The sequence below is a fragment of the Podarcis raffonei genome, chromosome 7 (assembly GCF_027172205.1).
Source record: "Podarcis raffonei isolate rPodRaf1 chromosome 7, rPodRaf1.pri, whole genome shotgun sequence".
Taxonomy (NCBI): domain Eukaryota; kingdom Metazoa; phylum Chordata; class Lepidosauria; order Squamata; family Lacertidae; genus Podarcis; species Podarcis raffonei.
In genome coordinates, this window is record NC_070608.1 from 8165690 (window position 1) to 8187050 (window position 21361).

The 21361-nt window shown below is 44.7% G+C and overlaps 1 protein-coding gene across 3 annotated transcripts in view; it reads left to right on the forward strand.

Annotated features, from left to right (window-relative positions):
- The window catches only part of FAM135B (family with sequence similarity 135 member B), a 151205-nt gene that overhangs the window by 39868 nt on the left and 89976 nt on the right, over nt 1-21361 (forward strand). For 2 of the 3 annotated variants that reach the window (XM_053395235.1, XM_053395234.1), the window contains exon 2: nt 18752-18847. In XM_053395235.1, coding sequence (XP_053251210.1) covers nt 18771-18847 — 77 coding nt within the window. In that variant the 5' untranslated portion in view covers nt 18752-18770. Of the gene's footprint in view, nt 1-13574; nt 13983-18751; nt 18848-21361 lie in introns of those variants that run through there. The other variant, XM_053395236.1, reaches the window with a different exon arrangement.

The following is a 21361-nucleotide window of genomic DNA, read 5'->3' on the forward strand; positions in this document are numbered from 1 at the left end:
CTTTATCAATCTAAGACTGTTGCCATAATCAATCCAGGTCAAGGTGTGGGTGGGTGTTACTACAGCCTGAAGTTTTGCAGGCATCTGCCCACTTCCAGCTTCTCCTTCACTCAAAAGCCTCCCTCCTGGTGTTCACTATAACGGGGAGTCTAAAAACGGCTATAACTTTCCCCCTTTTGGCCAAAGTGGGTGAAATTTACTGGCACAGGAGCCCCTTCAGAGTAGATTAAGCCTGCCAAATTGCAGCGAAATTAGCTACTAGGTCTTTTGGCAGGAGGTAAGGAGCACTCAGATGAGCTTTATATGATGGAAATTCCCATATGCATAGCATAGATCAAGGGTGAGGGACATTTAGCAGCCTGAAGGCCACATTCCTATCTAGGCAGCTTTCCAGGGGCCAGAGGTGGACAAGGCTGGAGGTAAAAATGGGCATGCAAATGTTATCTCTGCAGAGTTTCTACACACTCATACAGCCCTTTTCTTTCATCTAGGATAGCATAAGGCCTTGACAGAATTCAATGACACATTCCAATCAGATGAAAACAATCCAGGAGGGTGCAGAGCAGGGACAGGAAAGGGTGTGACCTGGTACGAGTCATGAGAGCCAGATGGAAAGCTTGGAGGGTTGAAATTTGGCCCACAGGCCTGAGGTTCCTGACTCGTGGCTTAAATATTTACCCCCCCCCCATAACTGGGCTCCAGAGGGAATCCAAAAACAGCTCAAACACTGAATCTATGGCAACTTTCCCCACCCACCCACAATCCCTTTTTTATATATACATACACGTCAGAGGAGAATTGTTGACTGCAAGGATCAGAACATCCTCTTTGTATAAGCCTTCTGCTGGGCTTTGTTCCAGCCCTTTGCCGCTTCGCATGTTTTATATTCCTGCAGCAGACATTAATTCCGTTAATTACCACGGGCTAGAGGTCATCCGAGGTACCGGGAGACAAGTGTGCGCACGTGTGTTTTGCATAATGTGTGCTTCATTCTATCTGCCCTTTTATCTCACGTGCCGTTTGCACAGATCGAGGTAGGCAGGATGAAACGTTCGGAGAGAAAGCGATGCACCCTGAAATGTTAAGATGCTTGGCAATGTGAAGCTGACCTTGGGAGTTTGGTTGGAAGCGCCGGCTGGCAAAAAGAATAAAATGATCAGAATAAAATAAAATAAAGTCCTGGGGGAGGAGGTGGTGAGAGGACTGAGTCACAAGGAAGACATTATACTAGGATTATACTACAGAATGTCAGCAGCTTTCAGAGCACTGGTGTTAACAAGCTCAGAGTGGATTGGGGCCAACATGTATTTACTTGTTTGCTTGTAGGTTGTTGGCTTCTTCTTTTTTCCTGGCTCTTTGCCATAAGTTCCAAGGGCTGGGATTCAGCAACAGAACATAGTATTATATAAAAAAGATACAACAATTGGTCACACCTGGAGTCCTGTGTCCAGTTCTGGGTGCCACAATTTCAGAAAGATATTGGCAAGCTGGAGTGTGTGCAAAGGACTAAGGTGATCAAAGGTCTGAAAACCAAGCCTTATGAGGAACAGTTGAGGGAACTGGGTATGTGTAGCCTGGAAAAGAGACTGCGAGGAAATATGATAGCCATCTTCAAATATCACAAGGGCTATCACGTGGAAGATGGGGCAAGGTTGTTTTCTCCAGTTCTGGAGGGTAGGACACAAGCTAATAGCTACAAGTTATGAGAGGGGGGAGGGAGGGAGGGAGGGAGGGAGATGATGACTAAACATCAGGAAGAACTTTCTGGCATTAAGTGATGTTCTACAGGGAATGGACTTCCTTGGGAGGTTGTGGGCTCTCTTTCATTGGAGGTTGTAAACAGAGGTTGGATCACTGTCTGTCATGGATGCTTCAAATGAGATTCCTGCATTTCAGGGGTTTGGACTAGATGACCCTTAGGATCCCCTCCAACTCTACCGTTCTATGATTCTATGAATTATGCAGTTGCAGAACTCGTAAAGCTACTCCAGGTGGAATGGAACAGTATAAAGTCAGTTACAGAGGTGGGGGTCCCACAAAATGAAATACCAGTTAAGATGTGCATACTGGGAAAATTGTTTGATGAAGATGTTAGGCACAACCCTGTGGGGAGGGAGCATCACATTTTAGATGTTGCAACATTGAAAGGCAGCAAAAGCTGTCTGGAAGGCCATGTGGCACTGGCCAGCCACTGACCAACACTTTTCCTGCTGTCCTCCAGAAACTCTCAACATGGAGTGTCTTAGTTCCTAGGATTAACAGACTTCTGGAGAGCCATAAATTCCCTCTGGCAGAATTCTTGCTCACTGGCTGGGCTAACTTAGTTCCAGTGTATGATCTGTAGGAAGCACTTGAGGCCACCATCTTGCTGAAGCTAAGAAATCTGGGTCTGGTTAGTTTCTGGAGGGATGACTGCTTGGAAACCCCATGTAAACGACATTGGGTTCCACTACAGAAGAAAGAACAGGTTGTCTTCAACCATTCTCTGCACTTCTGAGGGTGAAGGAACTACCAAGAGGCACTCCTCTGCAGATCTTTAAACCCAAGAAGGGCAATAGGGTTCAAGATGGTCTTTCTCTCTTGAGATCTTCTGTGGGCACATCCATGCCATCCACTTAAAGCAGCACCCATTGAAAGCACACAACACGATGGTGCTGTGAACTGTAGTCCTGTGAGAGGGGTGAACTACAATTCCCAGGGGACATACCATGTGCTTGAAATTGTGCTCAAAATGTACATTGCAGATGTGACCAACTGAGGTTCTGCTCCAAAAAGGAAGTCTGCTCCATCCTGGCTGAGGAAATGCCACAAAAGAGATACCCTTGGTGCTTGTTTTGAGCACTGTGTGGTATTGAAAGAAGGCATATGCAAACATGCCAAAGCAGCTGTCAGATCTGAAAGGCAGAATCTGTCAAAACGGCTCCCATTATCCAGCTTCAAAGAGCCTACAGGATTACTGCCATACGAATTTGATGTGTGGGTCTAAGACTCTATGCTATTCAACGGCTCCCTCTATTAATTTATTTTTTGCATTCATCCATGCTACATCCTCGCCCCTAGTTTTTCCCATACTCCTTTTCATAAATATCAAGTGCTTTTTTTTTTCTTTAAAGAAAGCTAAGGATGCACAAGTTTCCATTCCTTCCTCCTCTGCAAGCTCTTATAGTAAATGATGTTAGGGTAAGTGAGAAAGATCCATTCGTTTCCAGAAACCATGAGAAGATTCTTGAAGCATCTAAGTGCAAGATTGTTTAGTCTACATCAGTAATAAATAGCTGAGGAGCACATATCTGCAGATTTGCGCGATTCCTGCAGGGGAGAGACCATTGAGTTGAGTGCAGACAGCATGTAGAACGGAAGTGTGCCTTACTATTTATGTGGTAGTAAAGTTGTAAAAGTGCATGCGGGTGGTGCTGTTGTTTAAACCACTGTGCCGATTGGACTTGCCGATTGGAATGTCAGTGGTTCAAATCCCCGCGACGGGGTGAACTCCTGTTGTTCGGTCCCAGCTCCTGACTACCTAGCAGTTCAAAAGCATGCAATGCAAGTAGATAAATAGATACAGCTCCGGCGGGAAGGTAAACAGTGCTTCTGTGTGCTGCTCTGGCTTCGCCAGAAGCGGCTTAGTCATGATGGCCACATGACCTGGAAAAACTGTCTGCGGAAGCGGACAAATGCCGGCTCCCTCAGCCTGTAAAGTGAGGTGAGCGCCGCAACCCCAGAGCCATTCGCAACCAGACTTAACTTTGAGGGGTCCCTTTACCTTTACCTTAAAGTTGTAAATAGTCTTCTACCATCAAGAATGATACTGCCTTTCAAGTAAACAATGCTTGATTGAGCTTTACTGCTTCCATGAGTGTTTTATTGCCACCGGCCATGTGCAACTTGATCCTTTCAATGCTTAGGCTGTGCGATTGTCCCTCTGCTATGCAAGGGAGCTAGCATACACACAAGGAAATGTTGCTGGACCACCCTCGATATTCACTGTTGGAGATCGTAAAATCTTCAAATGTTGCTGGGTATGCTCGCTTGCAGCTCTCTCCTATAAATATTCATTTGCTATTTGGGTCCCACCTCTCCTCCAAGCATCTTGAGGCTGCATACATGTTTGAACACTGCAAATTGCTTCATAAATGCTAAGCTGTAAGCATCTACAGAGCTTCCTGTAGAGCTTTCCCCAGTGACTCAGAGCAAACGGCAGTGATCCAAATCTATCGCTGCTGCTTTTCTTCCGAGAAGGTACTGGAAACTGAAGGTAAGGTAAAGGCAAATGATCCCTGGATGGTTAAGTCCAGTCAAAGGTGACTATGGGGTGGCGGCGCTCATCTCGCTTCAGGCCGAGGAAGCCGGCGTTTGTCCATAGACAGCTTTCTGGGTTTTGTGGCCAGCATGAATAAACTGCTTCTGGCGCAATGGCACACTGCGATGAAAACGCACGGAAATGCCATTTACCTTCCCACCGCAGTGGACCCTGTTTATCTACCTGCACTGCATGCTTTCAAACTGCTAGGTTTTAAGGAGCTGGGACAGAGCAACAGCAGCTCACCCTGTTGCAATGATTTGAACTGCCGACCTTCTGATCGGCAAGCCCAAGATGCTCAGTGGTTTAGACCACAGTGCCACCCAAATCAGCCTACTGGTCTGCCTAGCCCAGTGCTGAGTTCCCTGCTCCAGCGGCCACTGTGGTGTGGCAAAGCCACCTGCCCAAGAGCAGTGCTTATATAGCCTGACTTTGCTGTTCCCCACTTCATTACCACAGCCACTGTGCCCCCCCCCCGGCTTCATTCAGGTAAGATGCGGTAACTCTGGTATGTGGAAAGTGACTTTGCCCTAGAACACTAGCTGCTATTGGCAAGCAACAACTTTGTCCATGCTCAGACCTGTTCCTTGAGATCCTATTACAACAGAGATGTTGTGGGTTGACCCTATGCATGCAAGCACACATTCTGCTGCTTATCTGGACCCGCCCTGTGGTATATTGGGAAAATGTATCTATTTGTTGCATTCATTGTTGTTGTTGCTTATTAAATTTGTAGACTGCCCTTCTTCTGAAGACCACAGGGCAGTTCACAACTGGCAGACCCTCCAGACAGACTCCCAGTATTCCGGATTATTGGTCATACTGGCTGGAACTGATGGGAAATAGTTGAAGGGCCACAGGTTCCCCATGCCTACAAGATGACAACAACAAACAAACCTATGGTCACATAAAGCATCCTCAATAAGTCCAAACAATCCACGTGAAATCCTTGTCTAGACTCTGTGAAAGGATTTTGTGGAACTGTAACAACTTTTCATGTGGAATGTTTGGACTTTATGAACAGACAGGTAGAATAGACACCATTACATGGATTGACCTTATGCATGAACTGACTGGAGAATGATCTGATCCACTGGGTCTTCTGCTTTGTTCGTTTGTTGAACTTTATGAGTTACTTCTGTTGAAATTTACAATTGGATACAATGAATAGTATACCTTATTTATCTAAGAACACAGCCAGTTACGTCTCGTGTGTTTATTGTGAATATTCTACAAGATGGTCAGACATGATGCATGAGAGGCTGAAAGCAGTTTTCTTCCTTGATGTGTCCTCCATACTCTTATATCTTCCTCTGAATTATGATGTCCTGTATGAGGATGGGTGAACCTGTCAATATCTGTTTCTCTCAATCTCTCATTTGTCCAGTCCAAAGTTATATTCTCCACATTTACGCACCCATTTGTGATTATTATTATTTTGTGATTTTCCAGAAGAAAATTCACCAGCATTCTAGTGTGGATTTCTCCTAATTTCTTATTCAATTTGCCCAAAATCTTTTGCAAAGTGATTTCTTCTAATATGCTATTTTCAGTAATATACAAATTTTTAATGCCTGGGATATGCATCTTTGTATACAATATTCAGCTGGAGAATTGCATTGCAACATATGGAGAAGTGGGAATTCTGAAAGGTGGTTGCATTTCAATTTATGCATTACTTCTGATAGTGCAAGTCTAAGGCTGCGGTCCTACATTGCCTGGGAAGTTGTTCCAGGGACCACAGGATTCTCCAGATCTCTCGCATACAGAGTGGGGAAGGCACATTCAGAGAAGGAGATCTACTGAATGTGCCCCTTCTCTAAGGCTCCCAAATGTTCTGCAGGCAGTGCCCAACTGAAATTGGAGCTCAGATGTTCAGCAAAATGAGCAGCTACTAGCCATGATACCTCTGTTTTACTGCCGGAGGCAACAGGCTTCTATATTTAGGTGCTGAGAATCCTACTTTGATGCAACTATATGCTATTCACTAGGAATCCCAGAGGCATCTGACTGAGCACTCTGAGAACAGTATTTTGGACTAATTGGGACTTCTCCTAGATCCAGAAGGGTTCTTCTTATGTCCATATAGAGACAGGGTGTGCAGAGCATGTTCCTGCTCTTTCTCCTTGCTCCTCTGCCTGGCCGCTCACTTGGAGAGGATGGTTGCACAGGTAGCAGTCACAAGGAAGAGAAGAAGAAGAGTTTGGATTTGATATCCCGCCTTATCGCTACCTGAAGGAGTGTCAAAGCAGCTAACATTCTCCTTTCCTTTCCTCCCCCACAACAAACACTCTGCTAGGTGAGTGGGGCTGAGACTTCAAGAAGTGTGACTAGCCCAAGGTCACCCAGCAGCTGCATGTGGAGGAGCGGGGAAGCAAACCCGGTTCACCAGATTACGAGTCTACCGCTCTTAACCACTACACCACACTGGCTCTCAGAGGAGAGGAGCAGGAGAGTAAGGAGGCTCCACAGAGATTAGTCTGGTCCCTGAGGATTCAGTCCTCAACAGGTGCTTAATGTTGCCAACCCTTGGTGCTGGCACTTATTTCAAAAAGTGCATTAGAAACAAATTCTAATCCCATTCTTTGTATTTTCATAGAATCATAGAAGGGACCCAAGGTTCATCTAGTCCAATGCAGGGGGCATCTGACTTGCCCATGTATAAGAAAATGCTGTTATCTCGAGAAGCTCGAGTAACTTCTGGCACCACAAGAGAGATGCTGTTCCTCATGAAGGGTTTTGTGCTTTGCTGCAAATAGATATTCTTGTGGAAATCCCTCCCTCCCAGGGTTGCTGGTGTCCGTGTTTGTTTCAGTCTACCGATGTGGCGCACGAAGCAAATTGATTGCTTACATGGGAAACATTTCATTTGTGCTTACAGCTGGGAGGTTGGAATGTGCTGCTGTTTGTAGCGGTCAATTCACTTTCAAGTTTGGAGCCTCCCCTGCTTTGCTAAATGACTTGGGTTCACTTCTCCTTCCCTTCCTGTCCTTTCGTTATGTCATGCAAAGCTTCTGTCTATTTGTGACTCCACACTTCTGGTTAGAGCTCCAAAACACCTAGCATTCACGGAGAAGTTTAGGCTGTTTTCTTTATAATTTTTTTATTTGATTTTACAATTTAATCTTCAACACATTTATCATATTTTTACAAAACAAAACTCCCCCACCCCACCCCACCCCACCCCATGACTTCCCTCAACTTATCCTTCTGGTTCTTTAACAATTTGCTAGGTAAAGGTAAAGGGACCCCTGACCATTAGGTCCAGTTGTAGCCGACTCTGGGGTTGCGGCGCTCATCTCGCTTTATTGGCTGAGGGAACTGGCGTACAGCTTCCGGGTCATGTGGCCAGCATGACTAAGCCGCTTCTGGCGAACCAGAGCAGTGCATGGAAAAGCCGTTTACCTTCCCACCAGAATGATACCTATTTATCTACTTGCACTTTGACGTGCTTTCGAGCTGCTAGGTTGGCAGGAGCAGGGACCGAGCAACGAGAGCTCACCCCATTGTGGGGATTCAAACTGCCAACCTTCTGATCGGCAAGTCCTAGGCTCTGTGGTTTAACCCACAGCACCACCCACATCCCTAACAATTTGCTACTTCTGCTTATTTTTTCTATCTTACTTTTCATCTTTTAGCTAAATGCTCTTAAACCAGATTTTCTTCAAATTACATCTTACATTTCATTAATTTCCATATTATTATCTCTTAACCTTTACACTTGTTTTCTTAGTTGTAAGTGTTTACTCGAACCCTGCTAGTGAGTCCATTTCTTTCCAGTATTTCTGTAAATACAGCATGTACAGTTCCCAGTCTTTTTAAAAGTCTTTATTGTCATTGTCTCTGAGTCTTCCCATGAGTTTCGCCATTTCTGCGTATTCCATAAGTTTGATTTTAGTTTAGTCTGTTTTCATGACTTTTTTCCAACTATTAAATTCCACATTATATTTGAGCTTTCGTGTGATGTCAAAGCAACTTCTGGAACTTCATTGGAGAATTTTAAACAAAGGTTTAAAATCCATCTGCCAGAGATTCTTTAGCTGTGGTCGCTGCATTGCAGGAGGTTGGACTAGATTACTGTGGGGTGCCTTCCAGCTCTACATTGCAGGTGGCGCTGTGGTCTAAACCACTGAGCCTCTTGGGCTTGCCGATCAGAAGATTGGTGGTTTGAATCCCTGCGACAGGGTGAGCTCCCATTGCTCTGTCCCAGCTCCTGCCAACCTAGCAATTCGAAAGCACGCCAGTGCAAGTAGATAAATAGGTACCGCTGTGGCGGGAAGGTAAACGGCATTTCCGTGCGCTCTGATTTCCGTCACGGTGTTCTATTGTGCCAAAAGTGGTCTAGTCCTGCTGGCCACATGACCCGGAAAGCTGTTTCGGACAAACGTCAGCTCCCTCGGACTGAAGCAAGATGTGCGCCGCAACCCCATAGTTGCCTTTGATTGGCCTTAACTGTCTTTTACCTTTTACCTTTATAGGTCTTTTACCTTTTACCTTTATAGCACAAGTTTAGTGCTCATTTCCATGTTATTTGCTTCCAGAAAATAGATCTTTGCAAATAATACAGAAATGAGTGCTTAATATGCATTATGTTCCACTATAGTTTCGGAAGTGGTGTTTACGTTGTGTGAGAGCTCAAATATAATGTGGAAATTAACAGTTAGGGAGATGCCAGTGGAATTGAATAAATGCCATGTGAATATAGCCCTAGAGAGCACATGATAACTCACCTGCCCTATGCCTCCTAATCACTGCACTATGGAAATGAAGAGAGACCCTGGTGCATTTAACCACAGCACATTCCAGCTCTAGAGCCTGGGGCCTGTTCCAGTTAACACAATTTCATTTTCTCCATAACCAAGTCCCCAGTGTGCTTTTACCTGAAACTATTCCTAACTCCTTCCCCCCCACAAACAGATGGCGCAGCAGATAAAATGAAACATGCCGAAATAATGTTTTGCTACCTGTCTTGGTGAAGCAGGGGAAACTGCAAAATTTAACAAAGGGGAAAGGGAGGTTGACTGCTGTTGGGACTGCAGCTATTATTACCAGCTCCAGGGATGGGGGAGAAGTCGATTGCATTTTGCCCATAAAGGCGCACGTACCTGGTTTGCAATTTCCAAAACGGTATGAGAACAGGAACACAGCCATCCTTCGAAATGAATTTTGCGATGCAGTACTGCAGACAAATAATGCATACCAAGAAATGCATATATTAGAATAAAGTGTATATAGGAATGCATATACTCATGAAAATAACATTTAAAAATGGACTATATTAGGGGAAACGGGTTGGATATAGAAAGAAACAGCTACAGAAAGAAACAGTGGGTGAAAGTTTGTCTGTCTCTGCTTCCTATGCCACCTGTAAAAGGCCTCTGTAAATATCCCCCCGGAAATTTACAATGTGCAATTGACTGTTTGCTCTTCCTGCTCTGTTCTTGTTTGGTTGTTTGTAATTTAGAGCATTTGTACCTCAATTTTCAGCCATAAAGGCTGCCAGAGCAACTTGCAGATAATCAAAACAAGACAGTCCCTACCCACACATGGCATAATGGTTGGAGCATTGGACCATCATGACCTTGGAGACCGGGGTTTGAATCCCCACTCAGCCTTGAAGCTCATTGGGTGACCTTGCGCCAGTCGCCATCTGTCAGCCTAGCCTACCTCACAGGGTTGCTGTGAGGATGAAATGGGGAGGGGGTAGAACCATGTACACCACCTTGAGCTCCTTGAGAAAATAAAAGGTGGTGTAAAGGTAAAGGTAAAGGGATCCCTGACCATTAGGTCCAGTCGTGACCGACTCTGGGGTTGCGGCACTCATCTCGCTTTATTGGCCGAGGGAGCCGGCGTACAGCTTCCGGGTCATGTGGCCAGCATGACTAAGCCGCTTCTGATGAACCAGAGCAGTGTACGGAAACGCTGTTTCCCTTCCTGCCGGAGCGGTACCTATTTATCTACTTGCACTTTGACGTGCTTTCGAACTGCTAGGTTGGCAGGAGCAGGGGCTGAGCAACGGGAGCTCACCCCGTTGCTGGGATTCGAACCGCCGACCTTCTGATAGGCAAGTCCTAGGCTCTGTGGTTTAACCCACAGCGCCACCCGCGACCCAAAAGGTGGTATATAAATGTACTAAATAAATAAGAGTGTGGACTGCATCCTCATTAGTAGAAGTGTTACTGTACTGAATAGATCACCTTCAGCAATATCAGAGAAGGATCTTACAAGGAGTTCCCTCTTGTGTTGATATAGAATCTTAGAGCCATTGGTTCTAGTTCTACCCTCCAGAGCAGGAGAAAACAAGTATGTTCCCTCTTCCATGTGACAGCCCTTAAGATAGCTATCATATCTCCTCTCAGTCTCCTCTTTCCCAGGCTAAACATACACAGCTGCTTCAAGCACATCTCTTAAGACTTAGTTTCCAGTCCTTGATCATCTTGGTTGCCCTCCTCTGCACACATTCCAGCTTGTCAATATCCTTCTTAAACTGAGGTTCCCAGAATTGGACACAGTATTCCAGATGTAGTCTCACCAAGGCAGAAAAGAGTGGTACCATTGCTTCCCTTGATCTGGACACTATACTTGTGTTGATGCAGCCTAGAACAGCATTAGCTTGTTTTGCTGCTTCATCACACTGTTGACTCATGTAAAGCTTGTGGTCCACCAAGATCCCTAGATCCTTTTCACATGTACTACTAGTAAGCCAGGTGCCCCCCATCCTATATTAGTGCATCTGGTTCTTCCTGCCTAAGTACAGAACCTTACATTTGTCCCTGTTGAAATTCATTTTGTTAGGTTAAGGTCATTTTGAATTCTGATTCTGTCTTCTGTGGCATTAGCTACCCCTCCCGGCTTGGTGTCATGACAGAAGCACAGTATAGTTTTGGCTGGTCAGGAGCTCTGCCACTATCCACAAGAACCTAGGATCTCTTTGGTGGCAGTTCACCATCTACACCGCCAACAGTGCCCAAACTGGGGAAAGAGGAATTGTCTAAAGCCCTTAGCATTTTTGATCTCCCTATTCAAGATCTTTCAGCTGTGGCAAGCCTTGCAGTATTCTGGAACCTGGGGAAACATTAATCATAGCTGGGAGTTAAAGAAATTACTCATGTCATGCAGGCCTTGCCTTCTTACGATGGAGAACAGAAAATGAGCAGCTCAACAATAGGATGAAATAAATGTTTGCTAACCTCGGTGATTGCTTGGGCTAAAAATAAGCCACCGGCACAGGGATCAGCCAGGTTCCACAGCATCTTATGAGCAATAAAAGTGGTAAATTGCTTACATCCAGCTGTGGCTTTGCGTTTCTTTCAATGAAAATTGGATTCTGGTCTTGGCAGGGCGAGACCCAAATCAGAGGCCAGTTAGCTTGCAAAAGGCAACATGTAAAGGTTGTTTATTGGATTTATTGTACACTTTCATGCTCCATCTTTCCTCTGCCATGGAGCTGCAGGTCTGGACCAGCTCGACCATTATGCAGAATACAGTGACTTCATTGGGTGCAGATACCAGACCCTCCAGGTGTCCCCATTTCCCAGTGACAGTCCCAGATTTACAGAAGCAGTCCCAGTTTCTGAATTGATCCTGGAATGTCTTGCTTTTCCTTAAAGGTAAAGGTAAAGGGACCCTTAGGGACACGGGTGGCGCTGTGGGTTAAACCACAGAGCCTAGGACTTGCCGATCAGAAGGTTGGCGGTTCAAATCCCCGCGATGGGGTGAGTGTCGGTGTTTCATTGCGCCAGAAGCGGCTTAGTCATGCTGGCCACATGACCTGGAAAAACTGTCTGCGGAGCGGACAAACGCCGGCTCCCTCGGCATGTAAAGCGAGATGAGCAACGCAACCCCAGAGTCGTTTCCAACTGGACTTAACTGTCAAGGGTCCCTTTAGGTAAAGGGACCTCTGACCATTAGGTCCAGTCGTGGCCGACTCTGGGGTTGTGGCGCTAGTCTTGCTTTATTGGCCGAGGGAGCCAGCGTACAGCTTCTGGGTCATGTGGCCAGCATGACTAAGCCGCTTCTGGAGAACCAGAGCAGTGCATGGAAATGCTGTTTACCTTCCTGCCAGAGCGGTACCTATTTATCTACTTGCGCTTTGACGTGCTTTTGAACTGCTAGGTTGGCAGGAGCTGGGACTGAGCAATGAGAGCACACCTCGTTGTGGGGATTTGAACTGATGACCTTTTGATCAGCAACCCCAAGGCTCAGTGGTTTAGACCACAGCATCAGCCGCACCCCTTAGGTTGTCCCTATTTTCATCAGAAAAATGTTGGAGGGTATGGAGTCATGTGACCCCCGAGCCAAGGAGGTAACTAACTATGCAACCTTTAGAAGACATCTGAAGGAAGCCCTGTATAGGGAAGCTTTTTTAATGTTTAATGTTTTATTATGTTTTTATATATGCCGGAAGCTGCCCAGAGTGACTGGAGCAACCCAGTCAGATGGGTGGCGTATTATTATTATTATTATTATTATTATTATTGAATATGACATCCCTGTTTTCATTGGGGAAATGCTGGAGCGGTGCAAAAATGCAGCAGCCCATTCCCTCCAATATTTAGCATCTGATGGTATATTGCCATTGACCGTGGATATTCTACTTTGGATTTATCAGCAGCTATGAGCCACAAGGGACGTGGGTGGCACTGTGGGTTAAACCACCGTGCCGCTTGGGCTTGTAGATCAAAAGGTTGGCAGTTTGAATCCCTGTGACAGGGTGAGCTCCCGTTGCTCTGTCCCAGCTCCTGCAAACCTATCAGTTTGAAAGCATGCAGTGCAAGTAGATAAATAGGTACTGCTCCGGCGAGAAGGTAAACGTCGTTTCTGTGCACTGCTCTGGATTTGCCAGAAGCGGCTTAGTCATGCTGGCTACATGACCCGGGAAAACTGTCTGCAGAAGCGGACAGACGCTGGCTCCCTCGTCCAGTAAAGTGAGATGAGTGCCACAACCCCAGAGTCATTTGCGACTGGACTTAATTGTCAGGGGTCCCTTTACCTTTACCTATGAGCCACAAATAACTTCCAGAAAGGGAAAAGCCCAAGCTGCTGGGCTGTGGAAGTTCATGCTTGAGAACTGCGTGTGTGTGTGTGTATGAAATAAATAAATAACATGCCTTATCTCTCTGCTCAGCTCACTTTTTCAAACACTTTATTGTAAGCGAGCATGTCTTTGCTCATGACTCACAGTTGCCCTTTATTTCTGAAGCAGCATATCATTATTTTGGTCCTCTCCGAATCTGACTTCATTGATTTTTGTGCTAGCGGGAGAGCGAGGGAGAAAGAGTGAGAAATATTCCGTTCTGTGGGACAATATTTCATAAGCAGAACGGAGAGGGGGACTGCTTTTCTTCTTTCTTTCTAAAGGTTCTATTATTATTTTTCCACCGGCAAACAAATCCCAGCTTCATAGCTGGAAACCTAATGCAACACAGTGCCTGACAAATATATTATGAAGCCTTGCATATTTTCTAAGCGAGACAGCAAATTCTTTCTCTCGCTCTCCTGTTTTTGAGCCATGGTCTCGTTTCATGGGGTGTTTTGTTTTGCTGCGGCATTGCCCCTGATGATGATGATGATGATTTGGGAAAGGATTTGGTAACAGAAGCAGGCAAGTGTAACCAAAATAGTGAGGCTGGGTTATATTTTTTGCTGAAGAATAACACTGGGAAGATTGAGCAGCAGTCAGGTCAGTAAACAGGTTGCTCTTTGTCGCTTGTAATGTATGGTGGTGTTCTTAATGCAAATGATACTCTGTGTTTCTCGTTTCGTTCTCTGGTTCTTGTCATGTGTTGGTGGAATTTGCAAGGCTTGCACATTTGATCTCACTAATGCTTGGTGACTGGGCCAAACCACACACACAGGGCATCTACCATGTATCTATCCCTTTTGGTGTGATTTTTAGGGGTTTAATACTTATCATTAGGTAAAGGTAAAGAGACCCCTGACGATTAGGTCCAGTCGTGGCCGACTCTGAGGTTGCGGCACTCATCTCGCTTTATTGGCCGAGGGAGCTGGCGTACAGCTTCCGGGTCATGTGGCCAGCATGACCAAGCCGCTTCTGGCAAACCAGAGCAGCACACAGAAACACCGTTTACCTTCCCACTGGAGTGGTACCTATTATCTACTTGCACTTTGACGTGCTTTCAAACTGCTAGGTTGGCAGGAGCTGGGACTGAGCAACAGGAGCTCACCCCATTGCGGGGATTCGAACCGCCAACCTTCTGATGGGCAAGTCCTAGGCTCTGTGGTTTAACCCACAGTGCCTCCCGCGTCCCCAATACTTATCATTAGAGGCTTTCAAACAAAGGTCAGGTATTCTTGAGCTGTGGTTCTTGCATGGCAGAGGGTTGGACTAGATACTCTTGGGGTCCCTTCCAACTCTACAATTCTATTTTAAAGCATGGGTCTTCAAGCATAGGTCAGATGCACAGGGGGCCACAAGGCCACACCAGGTGAGTCACAGATTCACCATGTTAGATTACAGCTTAGGTGGATCAGTTCACCACTCAGCTAAACCTTTGCACAAGGCCGGTGAGTTTTCCATTTGCTCACCCCATGCCCATGAAATGCAAAGCTGCACAATATGTGAAGGAGACGCATTCAATATTCAATCAGGTGATCTGATCCATCTTCAGCAGGCTTTTCCTGGCTGTAAAGCCCATTTTTAGACAGAATTTATCAGCTTTGGCAAATGAGAACCGTTACATCTGCATTGATGGCTCATCATCATTATTATTACTAAAGAACTTTGCATTTTTAAAGTTTGCATTTTAGAACTTTACTTTTCTAGGTAGCTAGGCCTTCTATGTGTTGGCACCACAAAGGTGGGATGGCCTCCCTTTAGAAGAAGGCAGACACCAACCCCTTTGACATTCTGGCACCAGGAATTAGCTGTGATTCCTGCATTGGAGGGTATGGACTAGAGGACTCTTGCAATTGCTTGCAACAATATGTTTAGGATCAGACCTGACTTTTTGCCCTCACATTCATAGGACCCTGGTTTGCCTCTAGGCTGATTTTAATAGGTAACTTAAAATTAAATGAATTACTGCCACAGACTGATATTACTGAATGCACAAATACAAACGTACAACCAGTTAAAACAGTTATATCCTCAAGAAGGCAGAAAAAAAATTATACTGGTGTGTAATGAATTCAGATTTATTTATTCATTTATTGCTACCCTCTCAGGAATAAGGGAAGGAATGACCTTTAAATAAAACAATACCAAATTAACAGATCCTCCTGGGAGAGCTTTTAATAGGGGGGAAATTAGCCTCTCTCTACACTCACTGTGCAACTTAAATGCAGAATAACATGAGAATAGAATCATAGCTTTTAGAGTTGGAAGGGATCGCAAGGGTCATCTAGTCCAACCCACTGCAATATGCAGGAAACCTTTGCCCAACATGGGGCTCAAACCTGCAATCCTGAGATTAAGAGTCTCATATTCTACCAGCTGAGCTATCCCAGATACTTTTGTTCTATCTCTCATTAACTGGAAACTCGTCAAATCATCCTAATTATAAATTTATCCTTTACCTGCTCTCAATATTATTATTTTAAATACTTTTAAAAAAAACCCACAACACAACAACCCTGTAACCTGCCCTGAGACCTTTGGATGCAAGCTTGTCTAAAAAAATAAATTAAAATATTTTTTAAAAAAATTCCAGTAGCACCTTAGAGATCAACTAAGTTTGTTTTGGGTATAAGCTTTTGTGTGCATGCATCCTTCTAAACAAAATGTTTCTTAACCTTTTTTTCCCCTTCTACATCTGTACAAATTTTATTCTGCCTCCTATATTTAATGTCTGTTTTATTGTAATTTTAATGAATATTTCATACCATTTTACATATGTAATAATTTTCTTTCCCCCCCAGTAAGCAGTATATAAATTTTGCTAAATAAATAAATGCCTGCAGTGTCACAGCTGTGAACAGCACCTTACAGAGTTATGGAGGCAAAAAGAGGCAGGTCCCTGCCCTAAGGATCTAAAATAGGGAAGGAGCGGTAACAGGGTAGGGGGACATGAAAGGAGGTGGGCAGATGCCATTATGTGTGTATTTAAAGCTCTGTGACATCTGGAAATGAGGATCAGTGGTGGAGGCCAAAGGATACACCAATGATGGAGGACCTTTCTTAGCACAAGGGGCTGCATTCCATTCTGGAAAACCTTCCAGGGTCTAAATACCAGTGCAGGGCAAGGCTAGAGGCCAAAGGGGAAGGATGAATGTAAATTTTTACCTTCATGTAGTAGGATAGGCTCAAAACATGTTTCTCTATCTTCTGTCCAAGCAAGCAAGCAAGCAAGCAAGCAAGCAAGCAAGCAAGCAGCACCACCAGAGTTCAAGGACACATCCGCAGACAGGCAAAACCACTTAAGGAGGGATGTGAAGCTAAGCCAGGGGTTTGGCCTGAGGAGCGAGAGAGTGGTTTGAGAGAGAACTTAAGGACCAGGTGGAGAGCCCTGTAGGACCACATTTGGCCCACAGGCCTAAGGTTCCCCATCTTGAAGCTAAACTGGAAAAGGTGGGCTTTGAGGAGGGACTTGAAGGAAGAGAGGCAAGAGTGACCATTCTGGTAGGGGATTTCATGCATAGAAAACAGAAAAGGGCATGGACCTGGCAAGGGTGGCTGTGTGCAGGGCACAGCGTGGAGGGTGCCGGGGGGGCAATGGCCCTGGGCACACGATTTTTGAAGGGGCACAATCCAGGCGCCCTCAGCATGGCCTGGCCTGGCCCAATGCTCCTCTCTGCTCACCAAGGGCCACAGGCAAACAGGTGGCTCAGCACAGCCCCACTTTGCTCCTGTGGGGGTGGGGTCGCTCCCATGGTGAGGGCTGGGCTGGTGTCCCCTGTGCCCTCCATGCACCCCCTGCCCCGGTGTGCACATTAAGTAGTAGTAGTAATTTATTATTTGCAGCCTGCCCATTTGGCTGGGTTTCCCCAGCCACTCTGGGTGGCTTCCAACAAAGATTAAAAATACATTAAAATGTCACACATTAAAAACTTCCCTGAACAGGGCTTCCTTCAGATGTCTTCTAAATGTCAGGTAGTTGTTTATCTCTTTGACATCTGATGGGAGGGCATTCCCCAGGGCGGGCGCCACTACCAAGAAGGCCCTCTGCCTGGTTCCCTGTTACCTCGCTTCTCACAGTGAGGGAACTGCCAGAAGGCCCTCGGCGCTGGACTTCAGTGTCCAGGCAGAACGATGGGGGTGGAGAAACTCTTTCAGGTATACTGGGCCAAGGCCGTTTAGGGCTTTAAAGGTCAACGCCAACACTTTGAATTGTGCTGGGAAACATACTGGGAGCCAATGTAGGTCTTTCAGGACCGGTGTTATATGGTCTCGGCAGCCGCTTCCAGTCAGCAGTCTAGCTGCCGTATTCTGAATTAGTTGTAGTTTCTGGGTCACATTCAAAGGTTGGGCACTGCCACAGGCACCAGCAACTGATGCTATGCTACTGGCTGTGTGATTTTTCTGCTAATCAAATGTTTGAAGTGTTAGGACCTGGGATGAGCAACAAGAGACAGAGGATACCTTGAAGTTCTGCTGGTGAGCTTCCAGAGGTGGTGTATGGCTGCTGTCAGCAAATCGTATGCTGGATGAGATGGGATTTCCCTGCCAGGGTCAGGCAAGGAAGTCTAACTTATAGTTTAGAGCGGTGTTTCCCAAACTTGGGCCTCCATATGTTTTTGGACTATAATCCCTGACCACTGGCCCTGCTGGCTAGGGATGATGAGAATTATTATTATTATTATTATTATTATTATTATTATTATTATTATTATTATTTATTTAATTTCTATACTGCTTTATATTTCTAAGAAAAATCTCAAAGCGGTTTACAGTATATCAAAACATCAATAAAAAATCAATAAAACAATCTGAAGAAAGTCAAATATAGAGTATACAGTCAAAGCAACATAATTAACAGAAAAGTAAAATATTATATTACTAAGGAAGTCAGCTACAGAATACATATTTAACACAAGCAAAGTTAACAAAAAAAATCTTAAACATTTTAAAAACAACAACACCATTGCTAAGTGAAGTCAAATATAAAATGCACATTTAAAATGGCATAATTAATAAGAGAGTAAAATAGTATCATAAGCATGACACGGCTGTTTGGCAGGCAGAAAAAGATGGGGCAAAAGAATCCAATAGAGTTTGTTGTCAGGCATAGTGATGTCCCTCTGGTCTCACCTGGAGCCTCTTCAGTAGGGCTGGTGAGTCTGGGCCTCACACCCTAGTCCAGGTGGAAAGGGCCTTGCAGGGAGTGGCCTTCGTGACTCACAGTCCAGCAACAACTGGAGACCCAAGTTTGGGAAACACTGGTTTAGAGGCTTTCCAGATCTAACACCAGCACAATCACCACTGGGACCACATAGGCCATCTGCTCAACCAGCTTCTCCAACCAACTTCTCCCTTTCTCACCTGCTCTTTAGGTGATGACCTGAAAACATCATGTCGGAGGTCCAGGGAACTGTCGACTTTTCTGTGGAGCTGCACAAATTCCATAATGTGGATCTCTTCCAGAGAGGGTGAGTCAATAGATTTCTGTAAATGTATTTGTGCATAAGAAAGTTGCAGGTGCTTTGAAGTGAATCAGATGTCCACATTATGAGGGAAAGTCCCTCTTCTTACCAGTTGCTTCAGAGAAACTAGCCATGGGCATCATGCTCATGCCTGAGTTGTGGACTTCTGGCTGACCATGGGAAAAGTTGAATTAGATCATCCTTTGCCAGCCTGGTGTCCTCCAGATATTTTGGACTACAACGCCCATCATCTCTGACCATTGACCATCCTGGCAGATGATGATGGGAATTGTAGTCCAAAATATCTGGAAGGCACCAGATGATGAGTGGACCTTTTCAGTAGTGGCACCTCACCTGTGGAATCCTCTTCCTAGGAGACTTGTCTGAATTTTGTGGTGCTAAAGTGACTGTATACAAATGCATATACTGGGGTAAAGCATGCATTTAAATGCAAATAATAGTGAAAATAACACACAAAAGGCATTATATAAGAGGAAATTTTGCAAAAATCAGAAAGAATTGTATGCAAATAGATATGTATATATTAGGAAAATGCTTTTGAATGTTCATCAGGATTTGTTAAATGAAATAAAATCACATACTGAGGTGGAAATGTGGAGAACTGAATTTAAGACTGGGGAAAATGAGAAACTCAAAAAAACTAAAATTGACAGATTTAAGCTCATCCCTAGTGTATATATAGCATTGTAGCCTTATGCAATTACTGCAATACAATATTTCAAAGGCTGAAATAGGAATCACCCCTTGTTTATGACCCTGTCCTGTTTAGAGGACATTCAGGGGGGAAAATGCATGAAATAATTTGCATACTCAATCAGTGTTTACAACAATCAAAAGCAGACACTGTAAAATTAGGGGTGGCATGTTCAAAATATATTGTCTTTTTGAAAGTAAGTAAGTAAAGTAAGTAAGTAAGTAAGTAAGTATTTGCATGTGTTTTTGTGTGTGTGTGTGTGTGTGTGTGTGTGTGTGTGTGTGTAGATATACTGAGACCTAAAGGTCAAGCATATATAATGCAATTTTTGAAAGAAATGCACATTTGAAGGTTTCTTCTCCTCATTGAAATTCACCCCCATCACCTATGATTTAATCAGTGGAGACAGCTGAGTCTCTACCAAAATTAGTTTAAAGTTTCTGACATTCTTTAATAAACTTGGAAACTGAATTATCCAGATTCAGCAGAGATCAATTAATTGATTTGCCTGCTTATGCCAGGTCTTCATTCCCTCCAACTTCTTCTTATGCCACTCAAAATAATTGACAAATTTGGTGTGCATATTTGTAAACATAAAAAGAGGTAGGAGAGGCAGCTTAGTGTGGAGGGGAGAAAAAAGTAAAGCAGAGGCAACTGAGAGGAAGAGTGGGAGGTTCCAGCAATCATAGAATCATAAAGCTGATTTAAATTTGTTTTGAATATTGTACTTCAGAGAATAATAATATATGTAAGATGAGCTGGCTGGACCAGGAAAATAGCGCTTCTCATAGCGGCTGATAAGACGCCCATTAGAAGACCACAAGCAGGACCAGAACTGGGTCCTCCAGAGCCCTAGGAGAGTGACCAAATAAACTATCTATAGAATGCAGAAAACACAAAGGCCTGAGAGAATTGCCATTGCATTTACGAACCAAGGAAGCTGCATTATGTCATGTAAGATCATTGGTCTGTCAAGACCAGGCCTGGGGGAACTTTTCCAGCTTGAGGGACACTTTCCTTTCAGTGGCAGGTGGAACAACTAATCCAAATCTTACCTTTGCACGGTATGATAGTTTCTACACAGGTTCACACCTTCTCTATCCTTCATCCAGGCTAGTGAGTGTCATTGTCAGAGTTCAGGGATGGATTCTAACCAGGCAAAAATACTCCAGGTGTTTCTGAAGCAGGACCAGTGAGGGGCATTGCGTGGGGAGAGAGGTTGTGGCATGAGAAGAGTCCAGCAGGCCAGGTAAAGAGGTTTAAATTTGGCCCACAAGCCTGAGGCTCTCCATCCTTGATCTAGTCAACTCATGCTCTCCAGATCTTTCAGACTACAACTGCCATCAGCCAGAGAGAGAGCCATGGACAATAGGAATTGTAGTCCAAAACAACTAGAAAGCAACAGATTGAGAAAGGTTTTTTTGGTTGTCTACAGAGGCATTCTGGTGTCCCAGTCCAGGATCTCCTGAACCCTAAAGAGGATCTTGTAAATTTAAAGCAAAGCAGGATTGGGTCTTGGACATTCTGAATGCAAGGCAAGATGGTTATGGCTTTCCCCCGTATATCACTTAAAGTGGATTTGAAGCTTCCTGTTTGGCTCAAATATGGAAGAAATGCTGAAGTAGGGGAGAAAAAGATCCTACTAGTAAAAAAATTCAAAATGATCCTTGACACTGAAGGGGGTTTTTTTTGGGGGGAGATGTCTTTTTTAATGGCTTTTTGTTCTGGAGTTGAAATGTGTAACACTTTAGAGGGGGAAACAGAGCACTTTAATTACTAAAAGAGCTCGCTGCTAAGGCACTAGG